We start from the raw sequence: 15042 nt of genomic DNA, 5'->3' as shown, positions 1-15042 counted from the left end.
AGCATTCTGACAGCGTGTCATGGATCTACATAATTTCTAGCTGACCCAGAGAGCTACTATACATTTCTGCCATTTATATCCAACATTCTCCTCCCCATAACTGGTATGGTTTTAGAACTAAAAAAGCACTCCTGAAATAAGTACCTGGCCATACTCAAGGCTCCTTTATACACAGCATTTAGGTTACATAAAGGAAGTGGTAATGGCACAAGGCCCTGGGATTAAATGAAGCTTAAGGTGCGACAAGACTAGCAAGCAAAAAAAACCTTCCCATTGCAGTTGACAGTTTGACTCGCTGTTTCTTTCACTTTTAATACATGCTAAATATTATCCCAAAATTAACATTTAGAGATAAGATCTGCAAGATCTTTAAAAACACCAGTGACTGAATTTGCAAATACTTTTGAATATTGCTATTATAACATATACTGCTTCAAATTTAGTTTCAAATGCAAATACAAAAACCCCACCACTCTTAGAAATAGACAAAAGCTTACCTGTGCATGAAACAAAGCTAATCCCTTTGCAGTATGCATGGGAATCAGAACCTTCATAAGGAACTGTTTGTGTTCTGCTTTCAGTGGCAGTGCAAAACCATTGATAATACTGAAAACATGAATAAGCAGGATTTATTTTTATTAAAAAAGAACTTTTTCCTAGCAAGTCAAGAATTTCTGTAAATTCAAGAGACATTCCGTTTCCAGTTCCATTTCTAAAACTGATTATTTTAAAGCCATAAAAATAGCTCCACATATGCACAACCTTTAAAATGTTGGTATCATGCGAGTTTAGACTCTTGGTAGGAATACCAGAGAACCACAGCAGAGGTCAAATAATACTTATTAGATGAGCTGAAGTATTTTTATCATGACCTCCATTAAGTAAAATCATGTACAGTAAGTCTTGCTGTCTAATTGTAAAGCTTAGACAGACGCATCAGGAAGCATTCCATCCATTTCACCCACAATCCCTAGCAACTTGCAGAAGAAAAAAAAAAACAGTATACAATTTTGAACTATTTTAACAGTGCAGTTTGAACATTTGTTTTGAGACTGTTGAACAACCTTTCCCTCCAAAAACAAAGTTAAAAAGTTGTCTCATTGATTCAGTAATCCTATTTTTAAGAGTTGATGAGTCGTATAACAGACAAAAGTCCTTCAGGAAAAGGTTGGGTTTTCCCCACCACCACTACCTTTTCGATAAATCTGAGAAAATAATGGTATCCCTTTCACTTTTTTTTCATGAAAATTTGTTCCACAATAGTTTCACAATGTTTGGATTTTCAGTTAGACCAGTAATATTTATAAAATTTTCTACTGTGAAGTATATGTGACTGTTTTAGAAAAACAGTAAGATACTACCACAAAAAACTTCAAAGTTAAAAATTAGTGAAATAATGTCAAAAGAGATAACTAAAAAACCCCTAGCACTTAAAACGCTTTCCTGAATAGAATTTAAAGAAAACCAGCCTGCTGATGATTAAAGCATTTCATTCAGCATAAGGGCAAAAGTTAATGTTCTTTGATTCAGAAAATGAACAAGTCATCTGTCAGATTAAAAAAGCGCAAGAGTAGATATTCCTGACAAACAAGGACCCTTGAGAAATATTTTGCCAGCCATCTTTAAAACTTGCATCAAAAAAGAATAATTTATATCCTAATTTGATATTCACATGGTAACTCAGACACTATTAATCAGTGACTGCACTTCATCACTCGTTGCTATAATTCTCCTCTCCCTCCCTTCCCAAGCAAACACCCACAGTAACATTTTATATTTTTTGTGTGTCAGATCAAACTTACCTTCCTAATATCTCAAGAAGTTCAGCAACACCATTGAAGTGCTCCGTTTCATATATAAACCTGTTACGAAAAAAAGACAACCATCAAAAACTGAAACCTTTAATAATCTTCAAATACTTGAAAGCCAGATCACAGACCAAAACCAGGTCTTTTATTTCAAGAATAAATCACTGCAAACCCAGACCATGAAGGCAAGATAAAACATTCCTCAACCTAGTCACACACACACAGACACACACAGCATACCTGAGGAAAATGTTGTTAATCTGTTTCCTGATGAATGCTCTTAAACCAAGAAATTTTCCATAAATTCGATGAAGAACTGTCTTTAGGAAATCACGTTCTCGTGGGTCTTCACTATCAAAGAGCTCCAACAACTTTAAAAATAAAATCGAAATGTATTATTTTTGAAAAATTTAAGTTTTGTTATGTTATTAACAGATTAGAGCTTTAATTTACAAGTTCACATTAGAAAAATTAGAATCAGTTTAACCAAAAATTTCATTTGGATATCAACATTCTATTTTCAAAATAAAGCTGATTTTTAAAAAAATAAATAAACCAGCAGCTTCATTCCCTTGAAAGAGGAACAGACATTAAAACCATTCCAACAACTATTACACTATCAAAATAAAAATGAAACTGTAAACAACGAGATTATCAAACCTTAGGTAAGTGGTTTACACTTGGTCTTTAAGAAATCAGAATGAATCAAATCCATGTCAGATATTTACAATTTCTTAATTAAAATCCTATACTGCTTATTTCAAAAAGCTACCTGTCTTGAAGGTTAAGCAAAAGTATTCCTATACAAGAAATTTCACAATTAATGATTTTATGACCCCCTCATTATAAGACATGTAATTATTAACTGATTCTCTGCTAATACAGACTATATGCCACAATAAGCTAGCAAGGTTTTCTGCACATTTTTTTCTTGTAGAAAATTTTCCAAGGATACAGAAAAGACCATACTCACTTGAAGACATCAAAAGATACTCCAATCCCATTACAGACAATTATTTTAGTTATTTTTTTCCCCTGCATGTCCAAGTTAAGATCATATTCAGAAATGCTAACTGCGCTAAACAAGTCAGTAACTTAGCTCAAAAGTCACTACAGTCTCCTGCTCAGTCCAGTCTGTGAGCTTAGATATATCTACACCAAGCAGCATAAGGGACTGGAAACAGCTGTTCAGGAACTTTGTTCAGGCTCATTTCATTTTTATATTTAGAAGGAATTTCTCAGGGTCACTACTCTACTTTTTTCCATATATAGCTAGCTGTTCATTGCATTGTCTTTCTCGTGCTCTAGAGGAAGATCAAGTGAAAACGTCAGGAATTGAAACTCTGTAACATGGCTCATAAGAACCACGGGTCATTTAGTAAATTGGATACCCATGGCCAATAGTTCATCAGCAGCTTCAGGCCTAAATTTTGTGGGAAAGTCAAATAAAACAGAAGAAGGAAACACCTACGAACAGGAACAGTAAAACCAAATAAGTGGAAACTAAATGCAGTCAGTGAAGGTAGGAAGAGAAAGTGTCCATCTATGTTTTCACTTTTTATTGATGTACTGTGATGGCCTGCCAGCAGTCACTCTTCAGATACTGAGCTTTTCCTTGACCAACAAGTATTTTGACAGGGTGAAAAAAATCCCCACTGAGTTAGCCTTGGGCAAAAATTGTTATAGTATTCTACAGCCTAATTCCTTGAGAAGTTGTATTTAAAATGAAATCTCACTTCACTTTCTTGGTCATAGTTACTTTGCATGCTGAAGCATGATTTTCCTATATACTTTCTTACTGGATTCTCCTTTTGTGGTTAACACACAAGAGTAGAAAGAATGAGACTACCTAGACACAAGCTAGCAGATGTAGGAACACGTCATGTACGGTAAGTACATGAGCTTTTTACAGGAAAAAAGTTTGCTGTAAGTTTTCCCATGATAAATCTATGAAAAAAAAAAAAGCCAAACCTAAAAGCACTACAACAATTTAATCAGCACATTATTGATCTGACTGGAAGTAAGTTACAAATCATTAAAAACACAACTTGTATTTACAAATTATAAATATCTTGTATTGCAAAGCACTGAATACCTGAAAACAAAAAGTGTTTCTGAAGTTACTAACTGCATATAGCCTGTGTGGTACGTTGTGCTGTTTATTTAGTGTTTGGCAGAAATCACTTGTTGGGACAACTAAAATTTAACCTCTGTCAATATGAAAGCTCTAATATTTCCTTAGCTGTACAGTCATCTGATAAGTTAAGCTTGAGAGGTCATCTTTAAATCTGGGGCTGGCAAAACTCTCTACTTACCTGCTGTACAAATTTCTGGTCAATATATCGCTTTGCAATGCTAGGCTGAAAATCTGGGCTCTCCAAAAACCTCAGGAAAAATTCATACACCAACTACAAACATTGAAATGAAAATGTTGACATTAGTAAGAACACCATAACACAGATCTAAGCCCCACCACCACCACCACCAAGTCAGTGGGACTATTCACATGCTTAAAAGGTACAAAAGGAAACTGAAGCCTAACACATCACTGCTTACTCACAGCCTCTACCAGAATTTACTGAAAGAATTACAGTGAGTATCAAGAACACTTTCAATTCCCAGAAGAGTCAAAGATTATTTATTAGTCTACTAAAATAATCACTATTAAAAAACAAGTTCTAAATATTACATTCACATTTCCTACTATATTAAGAATTTATTATGTTGAAATAAGTTTCCAAACACTTATCAGCACTGAGGGTAAAATTAAGTGCTCTAAAAATCACATAATTCCTGAAACAGATGAAGAAAAGTCTGCTAAGTAAGTGTTCCTGAAATTAAGTTTCATTTGCAAACTCCAAAAATTAAAGTCATATTAAAAAGCTGAATGAATACACAGAAACTTAAAAGTTTAGCTTAACATTAGGTTTCTATATCCTGGACGCTCAATTTAAACAACCTTCTGCAGATTTATCTTCAACACCTTTTATATTTTGTAGTGTGTTATTTTTATTGAGTTCAAGCCCTCATCTGCTATGATCCCACAATGCCCGCAGACAGAAAAACAGAGAGGAGATAGAGCTAGCAAGGGCCTGAGGTAGCAGAGAGAGGCACAAAGAAGCCAGAGCACAAGTCCCATATTTTGGGGTTCATTAGAAGTCCAAGACACAAAATACTGTACTTCCATAACAATGGCAGATTTATAAAAATACACCTAAGACAACTCTTAACTAACACACAATTGAGAGGAAAGATGTCATGTTTAGATACATTCAGGGCTGCTTATGTTCTCAACACCTATTTCTTAACTCCATGTTAGTTAAAAAACTGATTAGAAATAATACTAAAATGCAATTTAGATACATAAAGACATCACTGACTGGATTTCTAAATAAAACCCACACAGAGCTGTGGTCATACTCACAGGCATGTATTTCAACTAGTACCACTAAGAGTACTTATTAAACTGAGAGCCAACACCTGAGTAATTAATAATTATGAAGTTCACTTGAGAGAAATGCTTGACAGTAAGTACCTTTTATCTAGAACATTTGAGATGACAGTTACGCATAGCCTCGAGGAGGGTATGCTGTATCTGCAAAGCAGAAACTCAGAAACACAAGTTCCCCTTCACTCTTTCTTCCCCTCTGACAGACTGTAACAAGAGCTTTTCATAGCAGTTCAAATGCACATGAATTTTATGTAACTCTATTAAACCCAAGCTTCCCTTTACAGCCTTAATTTGTTGTCTTGAGCATAAACACAATAGCACTCAGTTGCACCACAGACAACATAGGACAGAATTTTTAACAGCTGGGCAACAGACAACCCATTAGTATAGTAGTATAGTTTTAAATATTTCCATACTCTATCCTCTGTCTTAGAAAGACCAACCATGGCTGTTTAATATCGTCATCAGTGACACAGACTGTGGGATCGAGTGCACCCTCAGCAAATTGCAGATGACAGCAAGCTTGAGTGGTGCAGTTGACATGCATGAGGGACAGGACACCATCCAGAGGGACCTGGACAAAGCTCGAGGAATGTGAGCCTCATAAGGTTCAATATAAGGCCAAGTGCAGTGTCCTGCACCTGGGTTGGGGCAATCCCTGGTATCAACAGGGGCTGGGGGATGAAGGAGTTGAGAGCAGCCCAGCCCAGAAGGACTTGGGGGTACTGGTGGACAAAAAGCTGGAAATGAGCCAGCAATGTGCATCCGCAGCCCAGAAGGCCAACCATATCCTGGGCTACATCGAAAGAAGCGTGGCCAGCGGGTCAAGGGAGGCGATTCTGCCCCTCTACTGTGCTCTGGTGAGACCCCACCTGGAGTCCTGCGTCCAGCTCTGGAGCCCTCAGCACAGGAAAGACATGGACCTGTTGGAGCAGGTCCAGAGGAGGGCCACAAAAATGACCAGAGGGATGGAACACCTCTCCTGTGAGGACAGGCTGAGAGAGTTGGGGTTGTTCAGCCTGGAGAAGAGAAGGCTCCAAGGAGACCTTATTGCAGCCTTCCAGTACTTCAAGGGAGCTTATAAGAAAGATGGGGACAGACTTTTCAGCAGGGCCTGTTGTGACAGGACAAGGGGTAAACAGTTTTAAGCTAAAAGAGGAGGTTTAGACTAGACGTAAGGAAGAAATGTTTTACAATGAGGGTGGTGAAACCCTGGCCCAGGTTGCCCAGAGAGGTGGGAGATGCCCCATCCCTGGAAACATGCCAGGTCAGGATGGATGGGACTCCAAGCAACCTGATCTAGCTGAAGATGTCCCTGCTCATTGCAGAGGAGTCTGACTAGATGACAACCTTAAAAAGGTCCCTTCCAGCCCAAACCATTCTATGATTCTACTTATCTTTTTCAAGCTAGAAACAAGGTAAATTCATTATTCGTATTGAAATGGGAAACATATGGCTGGAGGGAGGTTATTAGTACAGCTTCATAAGAATTAATTTTGGAATTAAATTTAATTACCTATTTCTGTAATAAATTCCTGTATTTCTACCACTGACCACAACAAAGAATAGTCATGTGTGATAACCACTTAGTTCATGCCACAATGTCAGAACCTACCACCAGGGGTAAAAAAAAGGAAAAGGTAAAAAAAAGGAAAAGGTAAAAAAAAGGAAAAGGTAAAGGTAAAAAGTATGTCAGGTTATCAATAAGAAAGGACAAGTTGATCCTGAAGGCCTGGAGTAATAGATACAGGATGAAACTCAAGGATTGCAAAGTCACAGAGATCCAAACAAAAGCTCTGCCAAGCACTTGCAAGCCTGTAAGCTGAGAAAGGAAGGGATACTGGTTCTGAATACTGGTTAACCACAGCATGACTAAGATCCATCTACACACTGAAGCCATGGAAGTGACAGATGGGATATTCTGGGAAGATACTGACAGTACAGATAGAGATGCACAGTCCTACACATGCTTGAGGAAATTTATTCAAACCTTCAAGGATACAGAGGAGCCGCGAGAGCTGTTGTGGGATAGAGCACCTTTTATGAGTGAAGACTGAATTGGCACGTTTTGCTTCCCCTAAAGCAGGGGGAAGGAAGGACAGTTACGGCTTCTCTCCATAAACAGATATGGGGACTGCAATAAACATCAAGCAGAAGAACTAAGTTAAAGCATAGTACTGTAACATCTTGGTACAAGCTGTCCAAGATTAAGTTTAGGATATCGATTAGGGTCAAAACCAGGGTACATCTCATCTATAAAATACAGAAAGTCAATATTAATGCAAGATTCTCAATATATGATGACAAATTAATCAGCTACATGTCTCATTTTTAATAAATGGAGAATATGCATTAGTAACCATCTGAATGCTTCATACAAACACATGCAACTCCAGAACCACGACTGTTGCTATTGTTCTTGAAGAGCTTTCAGGAAAAAAAATTAGTGCTCAAAAATCCAGTTTCTGAGCTGTATCGCAGGGAAGCTTTGTGCACTGGATTATTTATGCAGTTATGATGCTTACAGAATCGTCTAGCTTCCTGATAATTAGCACCACTGCTCCTAGAACATGCACAAGTGGTAAAAAGGTATCAAATAACTTTGGAAATCCTTGTGAGCCTTAAGAAATCCATGAAGCTTTATCCAAGGCATTTCAGGAAGTAAGCTGCAATGGCCATTTCTGGATAGCGAGCCTCTCCCTCCTCCTATACATTAATGTTTGCAAACTTAGAAGCACAGCAACTATAAACTAGGGAGACAAGAACGGATTGTACCCACAGACATTGGTGGCTCCTACCTTAAAAAAAAAAGAAGACACAGGTATGCTCAACTTTGTTCAGGTTAACTGAAGCATTACCATTGGAAATACTACATCGGGGGGAACTCTTGGATTTAGTAATTTTGGTTCTCAAAATTGATCTGCTTGGGTCAAAGAGCTATGAAATATAAACTCCTATTAATTTGGTGATACAATCTTCTTTCTTGCAGAGGCTACCAGAGTATTACTGCTTTAAGCTAACAATTCCACCAACTCTGCAACTCCCCATGCTCCAAAATACACAGTGGCTTTAATGCCCACCTGTTCAACCTAGTTTGGCTGTTACAAACCACCTTGAGTATTGCTTGAAAGCAACGTCTTTCAAGTGGCACTCATTTTACCGAAGTTCTAGAGTCTTTTGTTGTGACTACACAAACTGGTAACTTACTAAGCCATTACCTATCATGTTATTTTATAGTGAAATGCCAACAGATTCAACCAAAGAAGAGTGGAGATTCAGATTTTTTTCTTTTCCCTCCCAGAAAAATGGCTACCTGACTGCCCAATCAGAATAGAATTCTGAATTTGTAACTGAGCAAAACAGCAGTGAGCAATATATTCCAAGGACAGGATGAACAACTGATGTAGGAGAGGGAAATCCACAATCAACTATCAGACAGCCTGGCCAAAACACATTTAGAAAAGGGCAAAGCAAAGAACTGAAAATAAAATTTCAAATAATACCACAGGCTACAAACCTTTTTCAATTTATCTTAGACAAGCCTAAAGCACAAGTGAGCTGGTCACAGAAAACACAAGTCTTTATAGAAAAAGTACTATAATTTACTTATGACCTAAAGTGAACTGAGAAAATTTCACTTCTGAGAGACAGGGGCATTTTGAAGTCAGATGCCGCTACTGACTGTAAGACATATTTGCATAGCCCTTGCACCCTCCCATCCCTCCAAAATCAAGTCTCTCATCTAGTTCAGTTACAGCCATTTCTCCTTTGAATTAGAATTGGCCATATCTAAGACAGATAATCATTATCACAGCCTTTGGCCTGCAGAGTTGTTTTTTGTGATAACCTTTTGTGTTTCCTACTTGGTTTAAGGCTCAAATACTATCCTGAACATGTACTTTTTATAGCAGAAGTCCAGTTCTTAAAATAAGAGCATTCATTGATATATTACAACTCCCCTTAAGAGAGGGGAGAGAATGCTATGCAGATGCATGGTAGCTACTAATCTTCTACCCACTACTAGACCTTTGCTGTGTAACTTTTATTTAAGTACTTATTTAAATTTGACAATGAACTACCCGAGATATGAACTTCGATGATTACAAGTGATTTAGGCTTGTTCAACAGTTAATTGAAAAAAAAAAAAAATTCAGCAGTACTGCAAGTCAATCATGTGATTGATACAGCAATGCTATAAAAATCATGAGATTGGCACAGGAGTGCAACAATAGAATAACTAACCAACTGTTACCAAACAACAAGGCCTATATTGTAAAGTTTATGCATGTAGAGAGGGAACAGGGTGAGAAGAATGAGGAGATAGCCTTTTTTTTTTTTCTTTCAAGCAAGAAATAGCTATTGGTCCATTTTTTTGTTACTGTGACACGAAACCAAACTGTTAACAGCCACTTATATTTTATGGAAATCACACAAAAAAGTTGTTCACGTGCAGAAAACAATCCTCTTAAGTAAAGAGCATAATTACCCCAAATATGCATATATTTTTATGACATACATATACCACGCTTTAACAGTGCAATCACTCTGTTAAACAAAGGTATTTAATCAATTTGGAAGACTTACATTCTGCCATATTTATACACGTTAGAAAAAGTATTTTTTCCCCCTCCCAAGTATAGAAATTCAACCATATTATAAAAGCAATTTTGGCATTCTTACCAAAGGCACAAAAATGACTCAAGTATCCACCCATAGCTCTTGCCTTACAAGAGGGCTTGAACATAAAGAAATCTTATACCTGTATGTGGGGCCATGAGGCTTCAAGAGTTGGTTCATCTTCTTCTGGATCAAAATCTGGGTTATCACTAGGTGGAAGTGTTCTGAAAATATTAGAACTAATCTGCAAGAGAAAAAACATTGCTTAATTGTATCACTTTATGCTTCCACAGACGATAGTCAGCAAGGTACTGCTTTTATCCTAAAATTACATGAAACAAAGCCAACTTAAAAAAAAACACCACACACCAAAAAAACACTTTTTTTTCCCCCCCCAAAACCCGCTAAATCCAAATAGCCAAAAGTCTGAAACAGGTCAATGAGAAGAAAAGAAAGTAACTTTTGTCTCAGCTGTTTTACAAATTTGTAGCTAGACAGGGTCATATTTAAAAATCTTCTCTGAAACCATGACAGTTAAAAGAAAAATTCAGTTTTCCCTTATGAAGACCGATTTTTACCTATGTGACATTGAGAGCTGAGGTTTTATGTAAGACATCAAATACAGTATGCCTATCCAATTATGACTTAAACAGAGCTCTCTTCACGTGTAAGGCAGACAATCCCAAAAATAGATATCTAACTTCAATTTCAAAATATTTCTCACTTTCAAGTAAGAACCGAAGAACTGTTTACAATTTTTCACTTTTCATAATTTCAAGATGTTTCAAGGTTTTAGGAAGTCAGAAATCCATAACAATTATAACTTTTTGATTTAACACAGTAACATAAAAAAAAAAAAAAAGAGAAAAATAGCTACCAAGTTACTTCAAGTATGATATAGCCATATCAAATCAAAAGGGTGAATTTAGAAAAGTTTCTTCAGGGTTTTTTTGAAGTATATAGAAGATGGATAGAAGATGAATCTTTCAGATGTCAAAAGAAAAATAAACATGATCTCTTCTGCCAGATATAACATATTGGATTTTAAATCTCTTTAACATGAACAAAAGCGAACATGGAGTTAATGTCATTTCTGCATTTCCTACTGTTTTTTCAGGAACAAGTTTAGCCCAACTTTTCCAATCATCTTTCAAGCTCTTCAGTCTTTTCGATCAAACCTGTTTCAAACAGCCGCTAACCACCCAAGCCTACTAAACACAACAGAAAGAATGTTTGACAGTTTGCAACAAATGCTACCACACAGCTTCCATGGAGTCTCCAAGGTGTTTGAAGAATCTTGGACTTTTAAAAGATCCTGAACTCACCCAGCTGGCTCCGCATAGAAGAATCAGCTGCCTCATTAAACAAGATGTAAAGCTATTGCATAAACTAACTTCATTTCCTCCTATGCGCTTCATTCTATGACCTGTCACTGTCTCCTGTTGATACATGGGAGACAAGACACTGCTGCTCTAGAGTAGAAGGGCAATGATGTTGTGTATGGATGGGCACTACAGGAAACTCCTAGTTTACTGCACAGCAGAAAAAACCCCACCAAAACAGTACGCTTGCTCTTTAATGTTGGAAACACAAGGGAGCACAAGAGAAGCTGGCTGGGGGGAGAGGAGGGAGAAGTAAGAGTCCGAGAGAACGTATTTTAATCAGGCCCGAAAACCAAAACTACAGTCTTGGTTCTGTTATTTGATACTGTTTACTCTTATTAGGTATTCAACAGAAACATCCAACATACAAAGCAGTCCCCTACAGAGACTCCCCAATCTCTGCTTGCAAGTTGTCTGGTAATGTCTCCTGAAAATGCATCCTTTTATTTTTAGATGCATCTTGTTGAACTGAACCAGTCAACCCTTTAGCACAGCATACAGAATGCAAAAGTTGAGTCCAAAACAAAGGTGCTAACTACTGAACATACTTCTGTAGCAGAAACAAATAGCAAGCGTCTTGGCCAGATCTTTAGAAAACTAAATTTATAATTTTCAGATTATTCAGTACTTCTATGAGCATTATTGGTCTCCTGAGAACATACGAAACTTAGAACAAACTGTGTACCATTTTTATATACTAGTCTGGGTCCCTAAATAACTGCTTCATTTACTTCATTATGTTTTAAATACGTTTGCTTCCCGTCTCATTTGCTTCTTTCTAATACCTTGCTAATAGTATTGATCAAAAATGTGTTTGAGGTTAAAACCTTCATTCTTTCCTCCCCAGGCAGATTCTTAAATAATATGAAAGGATATAGAGAAAACATTCCTTTTCCTTTGTAAGTGGGGTCTTACCCCAAAACTATGATTTGAGAAATACAAATCATAAAAGGCTTTTACAGCTAGATAAATTTCCAGAGAAACCCAGCATTAGCCTTCTAAATTAAAACTCAGAAAGTTTGTGAAAGTGACATCTCAAAATGTGCCAGTTAAGGTATTAAGATACAGCAATTATATGTTAAAAAAAAAAAAAATCCCTTATTGTCTATACACTTTCTAAGGAGCTAAGCATTTGGAGAGATACTAGATTCAACTCCAATTTCTGAGCATGAGATAGGGATATTTGATGTTTTTTGAAATTCTAAATTCATAGCTTGTGCAAGCTGCTGGGACAATCTCATTTACATTGGATTTTTACATGCTGGTTGGGAATGAGGGGAGGTTAGCAACCACAAGGAGATGGAGGAGTAATGTGTACTGGAGGGACATTTCTGTTACACTCCCAAACCTGATAAAGGCTAAGCTTTCTAACTTCCCAGGAAGTTTTAAAACTTAAAATATTCACTATACCAAACCCTAATTTGCTGTTAGCTTCAGAGTACTTTCAATTGAGAATTCCAGAGAAGACACTCATGTTAGATGATCTAGAAAGGAGGTGCACAAACCATTGTGCTACCCCTTCAAAATTATCTGTAAGCAAAACTCTTCCTCAGTTCCTAATTCAAAGGCTTTGGCAAAGGAATTATAGGAAAATCAGGTTGCCTGGGACACCAAAAAGCGTATGTCCGGCACATCTGCCTAAACAAAAAGATCTTTTTTTAATGACCTTGTTTCATCCTTGGTGGCTTGAAAAGACATTGGTATCGTTTCTAGTGCTCCCTACCTCATGATCCAAGCAGCTCAGGGACGAGCCATTATTGCGTGGTACTGGCTCAGCAGCTATCATGGTAACAGAGACCATGTGAAGGGAAGGGATGCAAGGAGACCTCCTCACTTGCACAGACCTTGCCTATGCACTGGTCAGGAACAAAATTTTTTTTTCCCTCTTCATATCTGTAAGGGAACGTTGACTTTGCCTCCCCAAGATCTGGGCAACTCCAAGGAAATTGGGCTGCTTCAACTTGTAAGCTGGAGGAAAGGGGTCCTAGGCCTAGGGAAAGACAAGGGGCTTTGGAAAGAAATTAGCTCCGCTTCGGCCACTAATGCCACTCTGGCTTTTTTCAGGGAATCTTCGTAGCCTGTTCATCCTTTACTACCAGTCAGATGATAGTTGGGATTCCTTAACGCCCATTTCTACTTTTTTATTGCTTCAAAACTCTGCAAAAAACTCAAATGCTTTTTCTTTTAATGTAGTAAAACAGTCAAAAAAAATACAAAAATATCTTTTAAATCTCATAGAAGTTTTGCTGCAAAGAAAAGCCTCAAGCCTTACACACGTGTTGTTCTGGAGGGAGAGACCAGTCCAGAGTTCTTTCTGAAAGCTGGTACTTAGTCCTAATTCACAGCAAAGACCTTTTCTGCTGCCAGTTACCAGGGAGACTAGAAATACTATTCAGGCTTGGAGGGATCTTTTGTCTCAAGCTCTGAAAAAGCTCTTACTGAGCATTTAAGGCCTTCTTCATTTTTTGTCATTTTAGGGGAGAAGGGGAGATGGAAATTTGTTATAGAAGCAAAAACAAGCATCCACAGAGCCCAATCATTTGCACAGCAACAATAAGCTCAAAAGAACAGCTCAGCAACACCTTATCTCCAAGAAAAGAAAACAGCTCCAATATAAAAGAAAATCTCCCTTCAACAAGTATGATAGGCTAGTTAGCATACTCTTTCTTCTAACAAGAGGCTATAGAGGGCACACAGAGTAAGAAAATACTGCAAGGATTCAGGTTTGCTGCCAGCAGCAGCAGAAAAAAAGCAGCCAAAGAAGAGGTGGACGTACTCTGTCCTTTGTTTTCTTGTGTAAAAAAAACATTCAGGACAAGAACGCATGTCTTTTAAAAAAAAAAAAAAAACCACAAAAACCAAAAACCCCCAACTATACGAAAAACCAGTGTCCTAGATGTTTTGTAAAACTTAATAAGCATCTGGTGAAACAGCCAAAATGATTAGAAAGGCTTCAATAAGCCTAGCTCTTCAGTATAATGACAAAATTTCCATGCTTATCTACATTAAAGACCTGATCTTCCATATCAGCTGCTCACCAAAAAAACCCAAACCACCAAACAAGAAAACAAGCAAAGCCTTAAGAAAAAATAGCTTGCACTGTATAGAAAACTACAACAGGCATAGGCCATATGTTTGAACTAGTCTGCTTATGTTCCTGATAGCTACCTTTAGAGTCAGCATTCTACCTTATGTAAACTTAACCAAAGTTTAGAGAACCATCAGCCTAAATGCACAGGCACTGGACACATTCTTTTTACATTTCAAATTTCTAGAAAAAGCGATTTAAAAATATTTCAGATTGTCAAATGTTCTTCAGTTGCGTTCCCTGTACGTGGAGTACAGACATATCTAAAACCTCACTTAATGTAGCATTTGAAAATGCATATAAAAAAACCTGGGAAAGTCAGCAGATAACGACCACAAATATTTTGTTGCTTATTCAACAAGTCATTTGTAGAAATTGCACAGTACAAGTCATCCTGTGGTTTACAATTCAAGCAAGCCACTTAAGACTACTCTAGCACAGCTCTCCAAGGCCAAAACAGTAACAGACAGACATATAAAGTATTTACAAAGTAGTGTTGTTTTCTTACACCAGTAAACCTTTCTGTTGACACTAGTACCCAGAAGAATCTTTACCAGAAAACTTTAGCCTGTCACTCCACTGCCACTCTTAAACAAAGACAGGCAGCACCAAAATATTTCCATTTGCTGAATGAGAACAACTTCAAAGCTTACCCAGACTGCAAGCATTTGCAATACACTAGTTCTTTCATTTTAA

At 37.3% G+C, this 15042-nt stretch overlaps 1 protein-coding gene across 1 annotated transcript in view; it reads right to left on the bottom strand.

The window, feature by feature from the left end:
- The window catches only part of PPP2R5A (protein phosphatase 2 regulatory subunit B'alpha), a 44865-nt gene that overhangs the window by 10648 nt on the left and 19175 nt on the right, over positions 1–15042 (bottom strand). Inside the window, exons 3-7 of the mRNA XM_081998209.1 lie at positions 10019–10120; positions 4124–4216; positions 2049–2179; positions 1803–1862; positions 498–606 (exon numbers count right to left, since the gene is read on the bottom strand). Of these exons, the coding sequence (XP_081854335.1) occupies positions 498–606; positions 1803–1862; positions 2049–2179; positions 4124–4216; positions 10019–10120 (495 nt within the window). The remainder of the gene's footprint in view (positions 1–497; positions 607–1802; positions 1863–2048; positions 2180–4123; positions 4217–10018; positions 10121–15042) is intronic.

Source organism: Phaethon aethereus (assembly GCF_964289735.1).
Source record: "Phaethon aethereus genome assembly, chromosome: 3".
In the NCBI taxonomy this organism is placed as follows: Eukaryota; Metazoa; Chordata; class Aves; order Phaethontiformes; family Phaethontidae; genus Phaethon; species Phaethon aethereus.
Note: the sequence above shows the minus strand (reverse complement) of the source record. Positions and strands in the feature narration are given on the sequence as shown.